Genomic DNA, 17,417 nt, shown 5'->3' with positions numbered 1-17,417 from the left:
GAATATACCATTGAAATCAGACTGGGTCCTCTCCCTCTGCAACCTCCCATCCCCATATGCCCTCCTAGTAGAGGGGAAAGGTTCTGGAAAGGAAAGCCTAGGAAGCATGGAGTAGATGGAGGAATATTTATTTGCTGATAGAAATCCTTTGTTGCCTTCTCTCTTGGGGACGGCAGTGGCAGGCTCATGTTTGTAGGCAGCTTCACTTTTTCTTGGGCTCCTTACAAGCCACCACGTACCTCTGGGCCACGTTGAGGGGAGGGGAGTAGCCATCTGCGTAGGAAGTGTCTTCAAAGAGCACTGAGTAGTCATCCTGGGGCTGGCAGGATGCAGGCAGGAGGGGGTCAGAGGCTTCTAGGCCCAGACAGCCTCCTCCCAGCCCTAAGTTGTAGATGGGGATGGGGAGTACTCCCCCACCTTTCCACTCTGGGAACAAGTCCAGCTAGTCACCTTAGACCCCGTTGCTCCAAAGCCCTTCCTCAGCACCGGGAAGTTGTGGGGACAAATGTAGGGAGAAAAGAGCGGAGAGAGGGACTGGTGGTATGGTTCAGGTGGTAGAGTGCTAGCCACTGAGCAACAGTATAATATACTGAGTTTGAATCCTCATCTTGGACTAAAAAAACAACTAAAAAAGGAAAGAGAAGGGCAGGGAGAAGGGTGTCACTGCTCCCCAATCCCCATTGCAGGAGGGGCTGTTGCTGCTAGTACACTGGGGTAAGGACTTAAGGACCAGCCACGGGCCCGCAGCGGGGTCCTGGAGGAAGAGGAAGGGCAGCTCTGGCTCTGGTGCACAGGAGGTTTCTCTGGGGAAGCTGCCTTACCCGCTGAGGAGGCGTGTGGATCAGGGCACGGTAGAAGCAGGTGGTTTGGGGATACAGTGCCAGCACGAGTTGCTCCTTCTGGAACAAAGCCTCAGGGTCCGTCTCTGGGTTGGCCTTCCACTGGGGCAGCGGGATGATGCGCCTGCGGCTCAGGGTGTGTCTCCTGGGTGTGTGGGGGGGGTGGGATAACGCAAGCCATGGCCCAGGGAGGCTTCCCCAGTAGCTGGCTTCCCCTCCCTTTTCCCTTGAACACTCACTCTTTGCCTTCTTCGTCAATGTCATCCACCTCGTACCTGCGGGTGACAAAAGGAGACCCCTGAAACCATGCCCAGTGTGGGAAGGACATGGCCGGGGGTGGGGGGGGCACTCACTTGTTGGTAGCATGGCTGTAACTGACCACCTCGGCCAGGATCCACTGCTCATCGCCGTCCACAGCCTTCACCCGAGCAGCCACCTTGTCTCCAGGCTTGGCCACATAGTCCCCTGAGGCTGGAATGGCCCCACAGAGGGGCGGGGGCCTATAAGAGGAGGCAGGGTCAGGCCTGCCCCTGGGCACCAGCTGTCCCAGGGTTCCTCCCAGGCTTACTTGTCACCAGGCTTCCCAATCCACAAGGGCAGGGTCATGGCTGACTGCTGCAGCAGTGTCATTAGCACCCCTCTGCGCATGGTCTTCCGGGGTGGCTCTGAGTCATTGTACAGACCTGCAATCTTGGCAGCTGTGGGGAGGAAGGGGCCAGGCGCCTGAGTGGCACTGCGCCGGCCCCACCTCCCCAACGCGCACCCGGGCTAGCCACACGCGCATCCCTCCCACTAGACAGCTGGGGTGGGGGAGAGGCAAACTAAACCTCTGGTGCTAAGAAGTCAGGATGGCGGCCTCTCTTTTTAGAAGCAAGTAGAAAGGTATGAAGTAGGGGTTCGGAGGGGCTGGCCCTCGAGCTCAAGCAGGCGCAGTGACAAATCATCTCATGGAGTAAGACCTTTCTGCATACTTTTCTACTACTACACAGAAATCAAGCACAATTTGAGAAACAAAGTCTCCAACATGGACTCTGGGTCTCCTCAGGCCTGCCTCCACACACCCTGCACCACCTCAGAACAAAATAGCATGAGGCAACAACATTGGGGAAGAGGAAAGCAAGAAAGAGGAAGGAAGGCCTGAGTGTCTGAGAGACTCTGGAAGCCAGTATACTGGGTCTCTACCTAAACCCACCAGCCAGGTCTCATGCCAGGAGACTAGGCAGGGGAGTTACCAAGGAGGCTATGGCCAGGGCCTATAGTGGGTGATGGGGTGGGTGGAGTCACCTCTGTCCGTGGGGAGAATGACTCTCTTGAGCCTGCCTCAGAGGTGAGACCACTGCCCACAGCCCCTGTTCCTCTCGGAGCATTGGTCCCACTCACCAATCCGCCTCTCTTCCAGTAGAGACTTGATCTCAGCAATCTTGTCCAGGGCTTTGCGGAGGATGCTGAGGGCAGAGAAGCAAGAAGGGAGATGAGTGAAGCACTTGGCAATGGGCTCCCTTCTCTGCTTAAGCAGCCTGGGCGCTGGAGGACAATTCTGCTGGAAACCACTGACATTATGTGGAGTGGGACTCTGCAGAAGGATGAGCCACGTGCACATATGTCACAGTGACCCATATAATGGAGCTGCAAATCCCCTTGTCTACTGGTCCTCTGCCATTTTCCTGTCTGAGTGTACACATCACGTGCCTATGGCGATGCTGGGGGAGCAATCCTGCTGTGATAACCTGTCATGTACAGTGCATCGCACTTGACCACAATAACCACAGTGTCACTGCTATAGGACTCCGATAATGTACTTGTCTTTATTAGTGTGTACTCCTAAAAAAAAACACGTTACTGTGTGGGGCCTGGGAATATGGCCTAGTGGTAGAGTGCTTTCCTCACATACATGAAGCCCTGGGTTCGATTCCTTAGCACCACATAAACAGAAAAAGCCAGAAGTGGTGCTGTGGCTCAATTGGTAGAGTGCTAGCCTTGAGCAAGAAAAGCTCAGAGACAGTGCTCAGGCTCTGAGTTCAAGCCACAGGACTGGCAAAAAGAAAAAAAAAGTTACTGTGGAGCTGGTATTTTGTGGATCTCTTGATTGTACCCAGAAGCCACCTTGACTAGCCACCTGGAGCCCCTAAACTGGTGTCAGCCCTCTGTAATGTCTGCCCAACACCACCTCTCAGTGACTGATGACAGTGGTGTTTAGGATTGTTTTTCCTTTTGAGTGGCGGAAGTAGTGTGCGTGTGAAGGTTTGTTTGGTTTTGTAATGCAAGCTGGCCTGAACTTGTGATCCTCCTACTTCCCAAGTGCTGGAAAGTACAGGCATGTGCCATACTTAGCACAGAAATGTGTAAAACTCAGAAAAGTGGGGCTGGGGATATGGCCTAGTGGCAAGAGTGCTTGCCCTGTATAAATGAAGCCCTGGGTTCAATTCCTCAGCACCACATGTACAGAAAACCGCCAGAAGTGGCGCTGTGGCTCAAGTGGCAGAGTGCTAGCCTTGAGAAAAAAAAGAAGCCAGGGACAGTGCTCAGGCCCTGAGTCCAAGCTCCAGGACTGGCAAAAAATAAATTAAAAAAAATAGTATTTAAAAAAAAATTTTAAAAAACTCGGAAAAGTGTAATACCAACAGACTTGCAAAATGGGCCCTGCAATGACCAGATGGGCTTTTCCAAGCTCACCTCTGGACAAGCCAATGCCAGGGGCCGCACACACCAAACTAGATCCAGAATATTTTGGCTTGGCAAGCAGTGAGTCTAGAAAAGGAAAGCTTAAAAGAGGAGCCAGGGGTGTAGTGTGTGGTAGAGCACTTGCCTAATACATTTGAGACCTTGGCTTTTATCCACGGCCCCTTCTCTACTCATATCAAGTCACTATGGCTTACTCGAACCACTGCAGCCCAGGTGAGTGGAAAAGGGCTGCATGTGGGCCAGATGGTAGGTCTGCAAATTAGGAAGGCAGCTGGGAGACACTGCCCACAAGAATCTGCCGTTTCTGTGGCACTGTTCTGTTCTCTACCCCAGCCTGGCACAGGGAGCCCCACTAGACCTTTGCCCAAGTTGGAAATCTTGGAATTCTGAACTTCCTTTCTGCCAAATGGCCCACTCGTTTGATCTCAGAAGCTACTCTGAACCCATCTTGGCTCTCCATCTCATGGCTGTTGTCCTGTCCACCTCTAATAGCAATGCCACCCTGGTTTCTTTAACTGTTCCAGAACCCCATCCAGACTAGTCCTTTTCTTTGTTACTTTGAATCTTCACTGGCTCCCTATGGCCTCCAAGATTAGGCCAAGATATAGGAGCCCCTTAAGTTCTGCCCTAGCCATGCGGGCCTGTTCCTCATCCCCCTAAAGCAACATGCTCTTCAGACTCTCTCTTGGGATTTTCCCCACAGTCATGCTGCCTGAACTGTCTGCCCTATCTGCCCATGGATTCCTAACCTACAGCCCAGATCAAAGTTCCTCCTGTTCCCAGAGGCCTTTCCAGATTCATTTCTGCTGCAGGCCAACTACCCTGTCCTGCCACTGTTTACCTAGGATGTCTCTCCTCTTGCAACTGTGCCCTTAAAGGCAAAGTCCTCTCTATTCTCATGGTGTCTGCAAAGATGGCCCAATGCCATACTCATATAAGTACCAGCCAAGTCAGAAAAGAATGGTCCCAGGGCCTTTAGCAATGCTTACTTAGCTGACCTCGGAACCCATGGCTAAAGTCCCTGAATGTGCAGTTATTATATATATATATATTTTTTATTAATTGGACATAAATTTTTTTACAAGGTGTTGTGCAAAGAGGGTACAGTTACATAGTAGGGCAGTGTGTACATTTCTTATGATATCTTACAACCTGTTTCAGTTATTATATTTTTAAATGTGCAGCTGCCATTCTTAGAGATTCATAAAATGAATTCATTTGGTATAATAGGCATTACAAAGTAAATAAAACAGATAGGAGCTGGGTACCGGTGGCTCATGCCTGTCATCCTAGCTCCTCAGGAGGCTGAAATCTGAGGATCATGGTTCAAAGCCAGCCTGGGCAGGAAAGTCTGTGAGACTCTTATCTCGCAACACCAGAAAACAGGAAGTGGTGCTATCACTCAAAGTGGTAGAGTACTACCCTAGAGTGAAAAAGATAGGGACAGCACTCATACCCTAAGTTCAAGCCACATGGCAAACCAAAAACAATAGAACTAAACAGATAAGGCCATTCATAATAGCAGTAATAATTAAATTCATCCCAATCCTCTGATATATGCTCATATAAAAGAAATTAGAGGGGCTGGGAATATGGCCTAGTGGCAAGAGTGCTTGCCTCCTATACATGAAGCCCTGGGTTCGATTCCCCAGCACCACATATATAGAAAACGGCCAGAAGTGGCACTGTGGCTCAAGTGGCAGAGTGTTAGCCTTGAGCAAAAAGAAGCCAGGGACAGTGCTCAGGCCCTGAGTTTAAGCCCCAGGAGTGGCAAAAATAAATAAATAAATATGCTTCATGGAGAGGCTAGGAATATGGCTTAGTTGGTAGAGTGCTTGCCTTGCATGCATGAAGCCCTGGGTTCAATTCCTCAGCACTACATAAACAGAAAAAGCCAGAAGTGGCGCTGTGGCTCAAGTGGCAGAGTGCTAGCCTTGAGAAAAAGAAGCCAGGGGCAGTGCTCAGGCCCTGAGTCCAAGCCCTAGGACTGGAAAAATAAATAAATTGTGCTTCATGAGAGGTTGGGCGCCAATGGCTCACGCCTGTAATCCTAGCTACTCAGAAGGCTGAGATCTGACAATTGAGGCTCAAAGCCAGCCTGGAAAGTTCCTGAGACTCTTATCTCCAATTAACCACCAGAAAACTGGAAATGGCACTGTGGCTAAAGTGGTAGAGTGCTAGCTCAAGAGCTCAGGGACAGTGTCCAGGCCCAGAATTCGAGCCCTATGACCATCTTAAAAAAAAAAAAAAAAGTGCTTCATGGAAATCAGTGGCTCACACCAGTAATCCTAGCACTTAGAGGAGGCTGAGATCTGAAGAATTGCAGTTTCATGTCGGCCTAAGCAGAAAAATTCGCTAGATTCCATTTCTAAAATACCCAGCAAAGCAGGTATCAAGTGATAAAGCACTAGCTCAGTGAGTGCAAGGCCAAGTTCAAATAAGAACAACAAAAATTGAGCATTCTGGGCTGGGGATACGGCCTAGTGGCAAGAGTGCCTGCCTCGGATACACGAGGCCCTAGGTTCGATTCCCCAGCACCAACATATACAGAAAACGGCCAGAAGCGGCGCTATGGCTCAAGTGGCAGAGTGCTAGCCTTGAGCGGGAAGAAGCCAGGGACAGTGCTCAGGCCCTGAGTCCAAGGCCCAGGACTGGCAAAAAAAAAAAAAAAAAATCGAGCATTTCCACTAGTTATGTGGCTTTTTGCAGATTTCATAACTTTGTGTGCTTTAGTTTAGGTCTGAAAAACCAGAGGCAATATTACCAAGTATCTAAACAGAGTGCCATGAGTATTAAATGAGGTAAATTTGAAAAGCACATGGAATAGCACCGGCCACACAGCATGCTACACAGTACCATGCCACACACTAGTACCATTCCTGGGCCTTGCAGCCGGGGATGCTCAGAAGAGGTTGTAAAAGATTGGCATTCCTGTGCATTCTCCATTTTCTGGTCATAAACCTGTACGTATTATTCTTGTTTTCAAAAGGAAGCAAATGAGTTTCAGGGGAAGTAACAGGCCCAGGTCATGTGACTAGTATATCGTGGTGGCACACCTAGCATCTGCAAAGCAGCAGGCTGGAGTGGGGAGGAGGTGGCTCTTGGGAGGGAGGGGCTACCTCCTCCACAGCAGCAGAGGCCACTGGGCTGAGGAGCCACAGGCCGGGAAGGCTGTGGGCAGTACTCACTTGCACTCGGCCTCCGCATCGGCCTTGGCAGTTGTGTAGAGGCCACGCAGCTTTGTCCGGAAATAAGGAGAAACTGTGGAGTAAGCACAGGGTAAGAAGGCTGGGCAAGAGGAAGCAGCAGCAATGCACACGGTTTCTGGGACACCAGGATCAGTCTGGGGAGATGCAGAGGCCAGAGCCTGGAGGCTGGTCTTTGTGGACTTTCCAACAAGTTTCCAAGGTTCCATTTCCTCATGGTACAGTTGCCACACTACATGAGGTGTGTTTTCTTTTTTTTTGCTGGTCCTGAGGCCTGAACTCAGGGCCTGGGCACTGTCCCTGAGCTTCTTTTTGCCCAAGGCAAAGTGCAGCTCCACTTTTGGCTTTTTTTGGTGCTTCACTGGGGATAAGAGTTTCATGGGACTTTCCTGCCAGGGCTGACTTTGAACCTCGATCCTGAGATCTCAGCCTCCTGAGTAGCGAGGACTATAGGCATGAACTGCCAGCACCTGGCTTGAGGAAAGCATTTCCATAACAAGACGTGTGCAGGTAGTGTTTGTCAACACACAGAGAAAAAGACAGAGCAGGAAAGCACCAGCACAGGGATGTGGCCACCTGGGGGCCCCAGGTGCATGCCAGGGCATCTGAGAAGGAAGCACTGCCCCAGGAGACTCTGGCCTGTGCCCACCAAGGGCACATTTTCTTGGATACAGCCTCATGTTGCTGCTTTTCCAGTCCTCATGGAGGGATTCTCAGGTTCTCTGGTGCTGAGCAGTCTGTGGTCAGTTTCCCTTCACTACGAAAGGAAATACTGTCCCTCTAGCCCCAGAAGCAGTTCACTGGGAAGTATGCAGATACATGCATTGTCTCATCCCTCCTTCCTGTGTCCAGGTACTTACTCTTTTTTGTTTGTTTGTTTTAGGTCTTGAACTTGGTACCTGCTTCTTTTGCTCATTGGTGAGTACTCTACCAACTGAGCCACACCTCCAACCCCAGGTACTCACTCTTGTTTTCTGTTTGCATCCGCTCATGGGTCTTCTGAATGTTTACTAAGTTGTGCTCACTCCGTGATCGCTCTTCCTGTTAGGGACATCAGGAGTGTGGGAAGCCAGCCTTTCACCGTGTGGCCTGCACCCCAGGCCAGAGGCCCCAACCCACACCCAATCAGGACAAGATACATTTCCAGCTGACTTCTATGCAGGAATTGGCAAGCTCAGCCTAAAGTTCATACAGAAATTCAAAAGGTCCATATTGGGGGAAAAGTACACTAAAATTGGAAAACTAATCCCAAAGCTTCCTACAAAAGGTAGTTAGGTAGCATGATAGTGTGGTACTGACATATGGACCAACAGGACACAGTCACAAGTCCAGCAGTAACTTGTACATCTCTGCTCAGTCAACCTGGGAAAGGTGTGAAAGGGACACTGGTCCAATGCTTTCCCACACCGTGGTCCTAGGATCAGGAAACCCCATGCAAGAAAGTAAAACTAGGGCTGGGAATGTGGCTTAGTGGTAGAATACTTGTCACGCATGCATGAAGCCCTGGGTTCAATTCTTCAGCACCAAATAAACAGAAAAAGCCAGAAGTGGTGCTGTGGTTCAAGTGGCAGAATGTTAGCCTTGAGCAAAAAGAAGCCAGGTACAGTTGTCAGGCTCTGAGTTCAAGCCCCAGGACTGGCCAAAAAAGGAAAGAAAGAAAGACATTAAAACTAAGCCCCTGTGCCTGTGGCTCATGCCTGTAATCCTAGCTACTCAGGAGGCTGCAATCTGAGGATGGTGGTTTGAAATCAGCTGCGGCAGGAAAAGTCCAAAAGACTCTTATTTCCCATTAATCAGCTAAAAGCTGCAAGTGGAGCTGAGGTACAGAGGTACAGTACTAGCCACCAGCTTTGGTTGACAAAGCTAAGAGACAGTGTCCAGGCCCTGAATTCAAACCACACTGTACCAGTACCAAAAAAGGAAAATTATGTTTTCCACCATTCTCAGGCATTTTACCACTAAGCCACATTCCCAGCCCCTCAGAGCATTTTTAAGAGATTGAGGGGTAGGGTGTTCCTATATTATTGGTGGCAAAGTAAATAAACATAGCTGCAGGGCAGAAGGGTCACTGCTGTCTACCAGGAAACTGGACCCTGAATGAGCAGGAAGAGACAGGGTTGTATGTGGGGATTACTAAACGGACACTGCTGCCAGTAATCTAGATCAGCACAGCAGTCAAACCTAACATTCCTTCCTGAGGGAAAAGCAGGAGTAAAACCCACTGACCAAAATAAAAGGGGACTGCAGTCAAGGGGAAGAATGGGTTACATAATTAGGGAAATTCAATATTAAGAGAAGCCAAAAGTAAGAGAATAACCACATTCCTTAGTCACAGCAGGTCCTTGGATGCCTGCCAAGATGATGTCTGGTTTTGAAAGCTGTGAGATCTACAACCCTGAGTGATTTCCCTGAGAGATATCCTGTTACATAAGATGATAATAAAATGAACTATCAGGTGATGGCTGAACTAAATCAAATGATAAGCTAGCATCTTTTTGGGTTCTTTAAATTTTATTTCATTAACTACTTTAATAAGAGTTTTCAGTTTATAAAAGTTGAGAAGAAGGACTGGGAATGTGGCTCAGGGGTAGAGTGCTTGCCTAGCATGCATGAATCCTTAGATTCCATTCCTCAGTACCACATACACAGAAAAAGCCAAAAGTGGTGCTGTGGCTCATTTGGTAGAGTGCTAGCCTTGAGCAGAAGAAGCTCAGGGACAGTGCTCAGGCCCTAAGTTCAGGCCCTAGGACTGGAAAAATAAAAAGTAGATAAGATACTACCGAGTCCCAATTTACCTGTTCAACCATGTGCAGTCCCCACTCCCCATTATTCACATCTTGAATTCCTGTGGTAAACTTTTAAGTTTTGTGTTGGTACTAGAACTTGAATTCAGAGCCTCGAGCTCTACCACTTGAGCTACACCTCCATTTCCAGTTTTTTGCTGGTTAACTGGAAAAAAGGGTCTCTCGGGTTTGTCTGCATGAGCTGGCTTTGAACAAAGATCCTCAGATCTCTACCTCTTTAGTAGCTAGGAATACAGGCATGAGCCATCAGTGCCTGGCTAGTGTGGTTTACTTTTTCAGCTGAGGAACCAATACTGATGCACTATGGTCAATTAAAGGCCATAGCTTATAAAGTTCCCTTTCTGTTGTATACTCCAAGGAGTTTTGGCAGATACTTCATGTCATGTACCCAACCATTATACAGCCCTACCAGTACAGTAGCATTCAAAATAGTTCTACCTCCCTAATTATACTCTATTCTCCAGCTATCCATCCTCCTATCCTTCCCATTCCTCCCTACACTCCGGCATTAACCTAGTTTTGCCTTTTTTTGCTACTTAGGAGGCTGAGATCTGAGGATTATGACTCAAAGCCAGTCCAGACAGGAAAGTCCTGATATTCTTATCTCCAGTTAGACACTAAAAGCTGGAAATGGAGCTGTGGTTCAAGTGATAGAGTGCTGGCTCAGGGACAGATCCAGGTTCTGAATTCAAGACTTAGGGCTGATACCCCGCCTCAAAAAATAAGCTGGAATAGATCCTGTGCACAACAGAATATCTAACAGGAATAGTAGTCACTCTCAAGATTTCTCCCTTCTCGGGGCTGGGAATATAGCCTAGTGGCAAGAGTGCTTGCCTCGTATACATGAAGCCCTGGGTTTGATTCCTCAGCACCACATATAAAGAAAATGGCCAGAAGTGGTGCTGTGGCTCAAGTGGCAGAATGCTAGCCTTCAGCAAAAAGAAGCCAGAAACAGTGCTCAGGCCCTGAATTCAAGCCCCAGGACTGGCCAAAAAAAAAAAAAAAAGATTTTTCTCCTCTTCATTACATCACCTTAGCTCTTTCATGACCATTTCCAAACATAAGCCTCCCACAGCTCAGGATCAAGCTCACTTTCCCCTCTAGGAGGGAGAAGATGGGGCTTTTTTCTTACCTGGGTTTGCTTGATCAGCTGATGGAGCTCTGTCAGAAGTTCTGCAATTCGTGAATCAGCAGAAACAAGGGCCATGTTATATGTGAGGTGCCTGGTGAGGAGAAAAGAACAGAGCGGAGCTCTGTTAGTGGCTACTGTGGGTTGAATTGCATCCCTTCAGAGGACTGGTTGAATGTGACCTTATTTGAATGTAGGATCAGAAGTGGAAGTGTGACACCAGTGGTAGAGTGCTAGCCTTGAACAATAAAACACAAATGAGAGTCTAAAGCTTTGAAGCCCCAATACATGTGCACATGGACATACACATGCACGCACACACATATATGCACACTAAAAACCTATGAAAACAGGATCAGTGCAGATGTAATTAAGATGTTAAGAGGAGGTCATACCAAAGTAAAGTACCAAACCTCAGTCTAGGGAAATTGGACTGGTGTCCTAATTTAATAAAAGGAAAAGAGGGCTAGAAGAATGGCACAAACAGGACAGCACCTGCCTTACAAGTGTAAGGCCCTGGGGCTGGGAATGTGGCTTAGCGGTAGAGTGCTTGCCTTGCATAAATGAAGCCCTGGGTTCGATTCCTCAGCACCGCATACACAGAAAAAGCCATAAGTGGCACTGTGGCTCAAGTGGTAGAGTGCTAGCCTTGAGCAAAAGAAGCTCAAGGACAGTGCTTAGGACCTTAGTTGAAGCCCCAAGGCCCTGAACTCAATCTTTAGTACAGCCAAAAAAAAAAAAAAAAAGGAAAATACATAAGACACACACACAAGCATGTGACCAGGGAGGCAGAAGAGACTGGAATTATGTAAGGACTGCCAAAGATTACAGGCAACTACCCAGCCATCTGGCAAGGCCAGGAACTTATGTTCCTTTGGAATCCTATGAAGAAACAAGCCCAAAATTTCAAAACCCTTTAAAGATAAAAGCAAAAACAGCTGACATCTTAATTTGGGAACTGGACCTCCAGAACTCTGAGAATAAATTTCTCTTGTTTTAAGCCACATAGTTTGTAGTCATTTTATTACAGTAGCCCTAAGAAACCAAAACACCAGCAAGTCTTCCTGGAAGTCTACCCCACTCCAATGGTATGTTGGTATTCATTATGAACAAGCAAGTCAAGCAATGTTTATTGAGTGCCTTCTGAAGGTAGCTCTGCTGCTAACAGCCTGACATTTTATTTTTCAATCACAAAATATTTTTTTCTTTTAGTACTGGATGAAATCTAAGAGCTTGCACATATTAGGCAAGTATTCTACCTCTGAGCTATATTCCCAGCCCTTTTTAATTTAATTTTTTTCCAGTCCTGGGGCTTGAACTCAGGGACTTGGCTCTGTCCCTGAGACTCTCTGTGTTCAAGTTCTGTGCTCAAGGTCAGCACTCTACTACTTGGCTCACAGAGCCACTTCTGGCCTTTTCTGTTTAGTTGGTAATGAGGAATGCATGCTAGGCAAGCATTCTATACTATACCACTAAGCCACATTCCCAGCCCCTTTAATTTAATTTTAAGTTTATTTATTTATTTTGTCGGTCATGTGGCTTGAATTGTGGGCCTAGGCACTGTCCCTGAGCTCTTCTGTTAAAGGCTAGAGCTCTATCACTTGAGCCACAACACCACGTCTGGTTTTCTGGTGGTTAATTGAAAATTGAGTCTCACAGACTTTCCTTTCCTGGGCTGGCTTTGAACCTGGATCCTCAGATCTCAGCCTCCTGGGTAGTAAGGATTACAGGCAGAGCCATCAGCACCTGGCTAATTATTTTTGCCAGTCCTGGGCCACAGCACCACTTCTGGCTTTTTCTGTTTATGTGGTACGGAGGAATCAAGCCCAGTGCTTCATGCATGCTAGGCAAGCACTCTACTACTAAGCCACATTTCCAGCTCCTAATTTTATTTTTTGACATAAGGTTTCAGTGAGGTCCCCAGGCAGGCCTCAAACTTGTGATCCTTCTTCCTTAACATCCTGAAATCATATGCCTCAATACCTGACTTCAAATAAGGCTTTCTATGAAGACCCTGTCCAAATATTAAAGAACCTATTTTTCTTATGGTAGAAGAAACAGCAAATAACTATTGATAAATATTTTGCTGGTGGGAACAGGTGGTTTGTGCTTGTAATCCCAACTACTCAAGAGGCTGAGATCTGAGGGTCGTGGTTTGAAGCCACACAGATAGGAAACTCTGTGAGACTCTTAGCTCCAATTAGCCACCTAAAAACTAGAAGATTTGCAGGCTGGGAATATGGCCTAGTGGCAAGAGTGCTTGCCTCGTATACATGAGGCCCTGGGTTCAATTCCTCAGCACCACATATACAGAAAATGGCCAGAAGTGGCGCGGTGGCTCAAGTGGCAGAGTGCTAGCCTTGAGCAAAAAAGAAGCCAGGGACAGTGCTCAGGCCCTGAGTTCGCGGCCTAGGACTGGCCAAAAACAAAAAAAAAACTAGAAGATTTGTGGCTCAAGTGAAAGCATGCCAACCTTGGACATAAATAGGCTAAGGGTCAATGCCAAGGCCCTGAGTTCAAGCCCCATTACCACTACAAAAATAAATGAATAAGTAAATCAAACAAATAACATCTTTAAGGTATTGCTTCAAATACTGGACAACAGCTGTCTAGCAGCTCTCTTCTATTAACCCTATCTTACAAAATATACATTGACTGATACCAGGCCCCCCCCATCTCAAACAAAATGAGACATCCCCCTACCCCAACTTTCTGGTCTCTCAATATCTAAATCTAATGGTAGCTGTCAAATGAACACATCCACAGAAGTACTTGTCAACTTTCTACCTCATGGCACAAAGAGAACATGATATATTTATATAGCACACTGGGGTAAAACCATTAAGCTGCTCAACAGAGAGTCATTATTGTCTACGAGAGTCTGGTTATCCCCTCCCATTTACTCCAATGTCAAACGTAACGGGATCTTCTGGAAATGCCCTAAACCCTGTCTGTATGCGCACTTCTTGATTTTTTTTCCCCAAGTAGGTAAGCTTGTCTAGGGCCTGCTTAGAGTTTGTTGAAAAGAGACTAGATGGGGAAAGATCCTTTGGAGTACAGGCTGCTGCAAATGGAGCAAACAGATGAGAAAAGGTGGCTGGAGAAAACGTGAATGAAACTGTTCTTAACATGCACATCTTAAATCCCAGCTCATGGGAGGCTGAGGCAGAAGGACTGCGAGTTCGTGGCCCACCTGGGCTACATAACGAGGCACTTTCTCAAAAAAAAAAAAAAAGGAACTTTTTGAGAAACATTCTGAGGTACAAAACGCTGGTTTTCATGGACACTCATCATTTCAGATCACTCACCAGGTGAACTATCCCAAAAGTAGCAGGCTGGGTTGGAGATGACGAGTCGGCCCCGCCCCTCCCCAGGCCCCGCCCCCACGTCGCTGCGCACGCGCCGCTCTCCAGGCCGCCTCGGCGAGGCCGAGAACTCGGCGCTAAGGGGAGGCTCGTCGCGGTTCTCGCGCTTCCCCGGAGGTCCCAGGCCGCCGCCCGACCCCGCCTACCGAGTCTCGGGCGAAACAAGCACGTCGCGCTGGAAACTACGACGGCGGGAGCAGGCGCGTCCCTCGAACGCTTTCCCAGAGTCTGAGGGTGGTTACGCACCGGCGTTCGAAGATTGGCGGCACGTCGGGAACCACACGCGCTTTTTTTTTTTTCCTTTTAAGAGCTCGGGCTAAGGCGATGAAACGCTCTACGCATGCGTGGTCCTTCCTCCGTGACGTGCCGCAATGTCCCCTGGGAAATGTAGTTTTTGCCTCGACACCTTGTTTCCTACTGTAACGAACATTTAACAAAGCAGCAGGTTGCACCCGTTTCCTTCCCCCTCCCCAGTGCTTTCCCTTATTCTCTAAAGCTTCTACATTAAGCGAACAAACTGGAAGGCTAGCATAGAGCCTTTGGGTGGCATGCGTAAGGCTATAGATTGGATCCTCTGCATCCCCCCCCCCCACACACAAAGCTTAGCAAACTACTGGGGGGAGAGGACGGGTCTTCATGAAAAGTTGGTATCTATGGTTTTGCTGTGGACCTAACACGTGTGTGTGTGTGTGTGTGTGTGGTCATTCCAGTACTGAGGCTTGAACTCAGATCCTGGGCACTGCCCCTGAGCTTTTTCCCTCCAGGCTGAAGCTTTCACTACAGCTCTCCACTCTGGCCTTTTTGGTGGTTAATTTGGCGATGAGTCACATGAACTTTTCTTTCTCAGCTAGCTTCTTAAAATTAATTGAATTAGAAATAAACTATAAACAAGCAGATTATTGAGTTCAGAAACCACACTTTTCCAGAATCTTCCCAGGATATTAAAAATGTGGATACGCAAACATTTAACTACAATAGTGTTCCCTGAAAACCATCCTTGTTTTATTTCCTATGTAATTTCTAAAATGTCTTTATATATTTGCCTGTTGGTTATTTGATAGTCTCGTAGAAGATCAACAATTAGGTATATTCCCTGTACCTCTAATGCATGGCACATAATAAATTGTTCATATTTTCTATTTGTTAGAAAACTCCAGACCTTGGGCTGGGGATATGGCCTAGTGGCAAGAGAGCTTGCCTCGTATACATGAGGCTCTGGGTTCGATTCCCCAGCACCACATATACAGAAAATGGCCAGAAGTGGCGCTGTGGCTCAAGTGGCAGAGTGCTAGCCTTGAGCAAAAAGGAAGCCAGGGACAGTGCTCAGGCCCTGAGTCCAAGGCCCAGGACTAGCCAAAAAAAAAAAAAAAAAAAAAAAAGAAAACTCCAGACCTCATCACTGAGACTATTCCAGCCCTCAAGTTTAATACATCATTTTCTTCCACAACCTTCAATTTCTTCTTATGGCTCAATGAATGGCAAACCCTTCATCCAGTCTCAGTTCTACATTCTGGTTATGACCAGAAGGTGGCGCAATATGCTTGCCATCCAAGATAGGAAGGATAAAACGCTCATGAACTCATTTATTGTCTGCTTATAAATTACGTACCATACCAAAACAAAAACAAAAAACTAGAATCTATGGCATAGAAAATAAAATTCTTCATAACCTCAGTCTAGGATATACCCACTATAGAGAATATAGCCCACTCAATGTCTTTCTTTGGATTTCAGCGACTAAAATAAATTCTCTTCCACAAGTAGGGATGCAGGTGCAGCTCCTGAGCAGCACTGTTGGGTGTCCTGAGCTAACTCCAGCTCCAGAGTGCCCATTCTCCTTAAGGAGTGGTACATGTTTGAACCTGAGCAGGCCTCCAAATGGAGGGCAAAGATCTCCCTAAATGACCTTCCAGAATATTCTTGACATGTCTTAGAACCTTATCTAGGGCTGGGGATATGGCCTAGTGGCAAGAGAGCTTGCCTCATATACATGAGGCCCTGGGTTCGATTCCCCAGCACCACATATACAGAAAACGGCCAGAAGTGGCACTGTGGCTCAAGTGGCAGAGTGCTAGCCTTGAACGGGAAGAAGCCAGGGACAGTGCTCAGGCCCTGAGTCCAAGGCCCAGGACTGGCCAAAAAAAAAAAAAAAAAAAAAAAAAGAAAAGAACCTTATCTAGTACATGACAGGGTACTCCCTTCCTTCTTCCTTCCTTCCTTCCTTCCTTCCTTCCTTCCTTCCTTCCTTCCTTCCTTCCTTCCTTCCCTCCCTCCCTCCCTCCCTCCTTCCTTTATGGTGATCCTGAGGCTAAAATTCTGGGCCTCACATTTTTTTAATATAACAAGTCATTTCATTTTATTTTTTAAATTTATTTTTTCTTATTTATTGTCAAAGCGATGTACAGAGAGGTTACAGTTTCATACGTTAGGCCTTGGGTACATTTCTTGTACTGTTTGTTACCTCCTCCCTCATTCCCCCCTCCCCCTCCCCCTTCTCTCTCCCCTCTATGAGTTGTTCAGTTGGTTTACACCAAATGGCCTCACATTCTTGTTCAGGTTTTTTGCTCAAAGCTGAAGCTCTATCACTTGATCCACACCACCACTCCTGTCCTTTTGCTGCCTAATTCCAGATAAGAGCCTCTCAGATTTGTCTGCCTGGGCTTTCAAACCATGATCTTCAGATCTCAGCATCCTGATTATCTAGGATTACAAGCATGACCACTAGGCTTCTTTCTTGAATTTTTTTGAACCCAGGACCTCATTCATGCTGTGTGAACCTCTATTACTGAGCTACACCCCTCCCACATCACACCTGCCTGAGAATTGTTAGTGAAAGCAAGATGATTGGACCTAGCCTATTATCAATTATTAAGTTCTAGCCAGGTATGGTAGCATTTGCCTGTAGTCTTAGCCCCCCAGGAGGCTGAGGACTGCTTAAACACAGGCTTTGAAGTCAGCCTAGGCAACTTAGAAAGACCCTTCTCAAATCAAGCAATAAGGTGAATATCTGCATAAGCCACAGTCCCTTTGTCACCTGCACCCTAGGGGCAGGAATGGAACTCTGAGCCACTATCCTGGCCACAAGCTACTTGAGTACACATATCTATCTATCTACCATCTATCTATCTATCATCTATCATCTATCTATCATCTATCTGTCTTTTTCTTTACTGCTACTATAGGGTCTTGAACTCAGGGTGTTGTCTCAGCTTTCTCACTCAAGGCTAATACTCTGCCAGTTGAGCCACACCTCCACTTTTGGCTTTTTGGTGGTGAAATGGAAATAAGAATCAAATGGACTCTCTTGCTTCAGCTGGCTTTGAACTTCAGTCTTCAGATCTCAACCTCCTGAATAGCTAGGATTACAGGCATGAGCCACCAACACCTGGCTT

General features: G+C 47.3%; 1 protein-coding gene across 1 annotated transcript; it reads right to left on the bottom strand.

The window, feature by feature from the left end:
• Positions 1 to 113: 113 nt before the first annotated feature.
• Sgf29 (SAGA complex associated factor 29) lies at positions 114 to 14,557 on the bottom strand. Its single transcript, XM_048332526.1, has 10 exons — positions 14,172 to 14,557; positions 10,664 to 10,754; positions 7,693 to 7,768; positions 6,710 to 6,782; positions 2,220 to 2,284; positions 1,408 to 1,537; positions 1,193 to 1,339; positions 1,079 to 1,114; positions 822 to 984; positions 114 to 319 (listed from the first exon to the last, which is right to left on the bottom strand). Exons 2-10 carry the CDS (start codon positions 10,736 to 10,738, stop codon positions 203 to 205), a joined length of 882 nt encoding a protein of 293 aa, XP_048188483.1. The 5' UTR covers positions 10,739 to 10,754; positions 14,172 to 14,557; the 3' UTR covers positions 114 to 202.
• Between the last annotated feature and the right edge of the window lie 2,860 nt (positions 14,558 to 17,417).

This window comes from Perognathus longimembris, chromosome 23, assembly GCF_023159225.1.
Source record: "Perognathus longimembris pacificus isolate PPM17 chromosome 23, ASM2315922v1, whole genome shotgun sequence".
NCBI lineage: Eukaryota > Metazoa > Chordata > Mammalia > Rodentia > Heteromyidae > Perognathus > Perognathus longimembris.
The sequence above is the reverse complement of the archived record's forward strand: the minus strand, read 5'-3'. Positions and strand labels throughout refer to the sequence as shown.

What these genes read in the sequence shown, in the direction of transcription:
- Sgf29 (XM_048332526.1), bottom strand. Translation starts at nt 10,738, where the DNA reads ATGGCCCTTGTTTCTGCTGATTCACGAATTGCAGAACTTCTGACAGAG. An exon ending in GATGCAAACAGAAAACAAGA is followed by an intron (nt 6,783 to 7,692) that starts GTGAGTACCTGG and finishes CTTACTCCACAG; the next exon opens with TTTCTCCTTATTTCCGGACA. An exon ending in ACTGGAAGAGAGGCGGATTG is followed by an intron (nt 1,538 to 2,219) that starts GTGAGTGGGACC and finishes TCCTCCCCACAG; the next exon opens with CTGCCAAGATTGCAGGTCTG.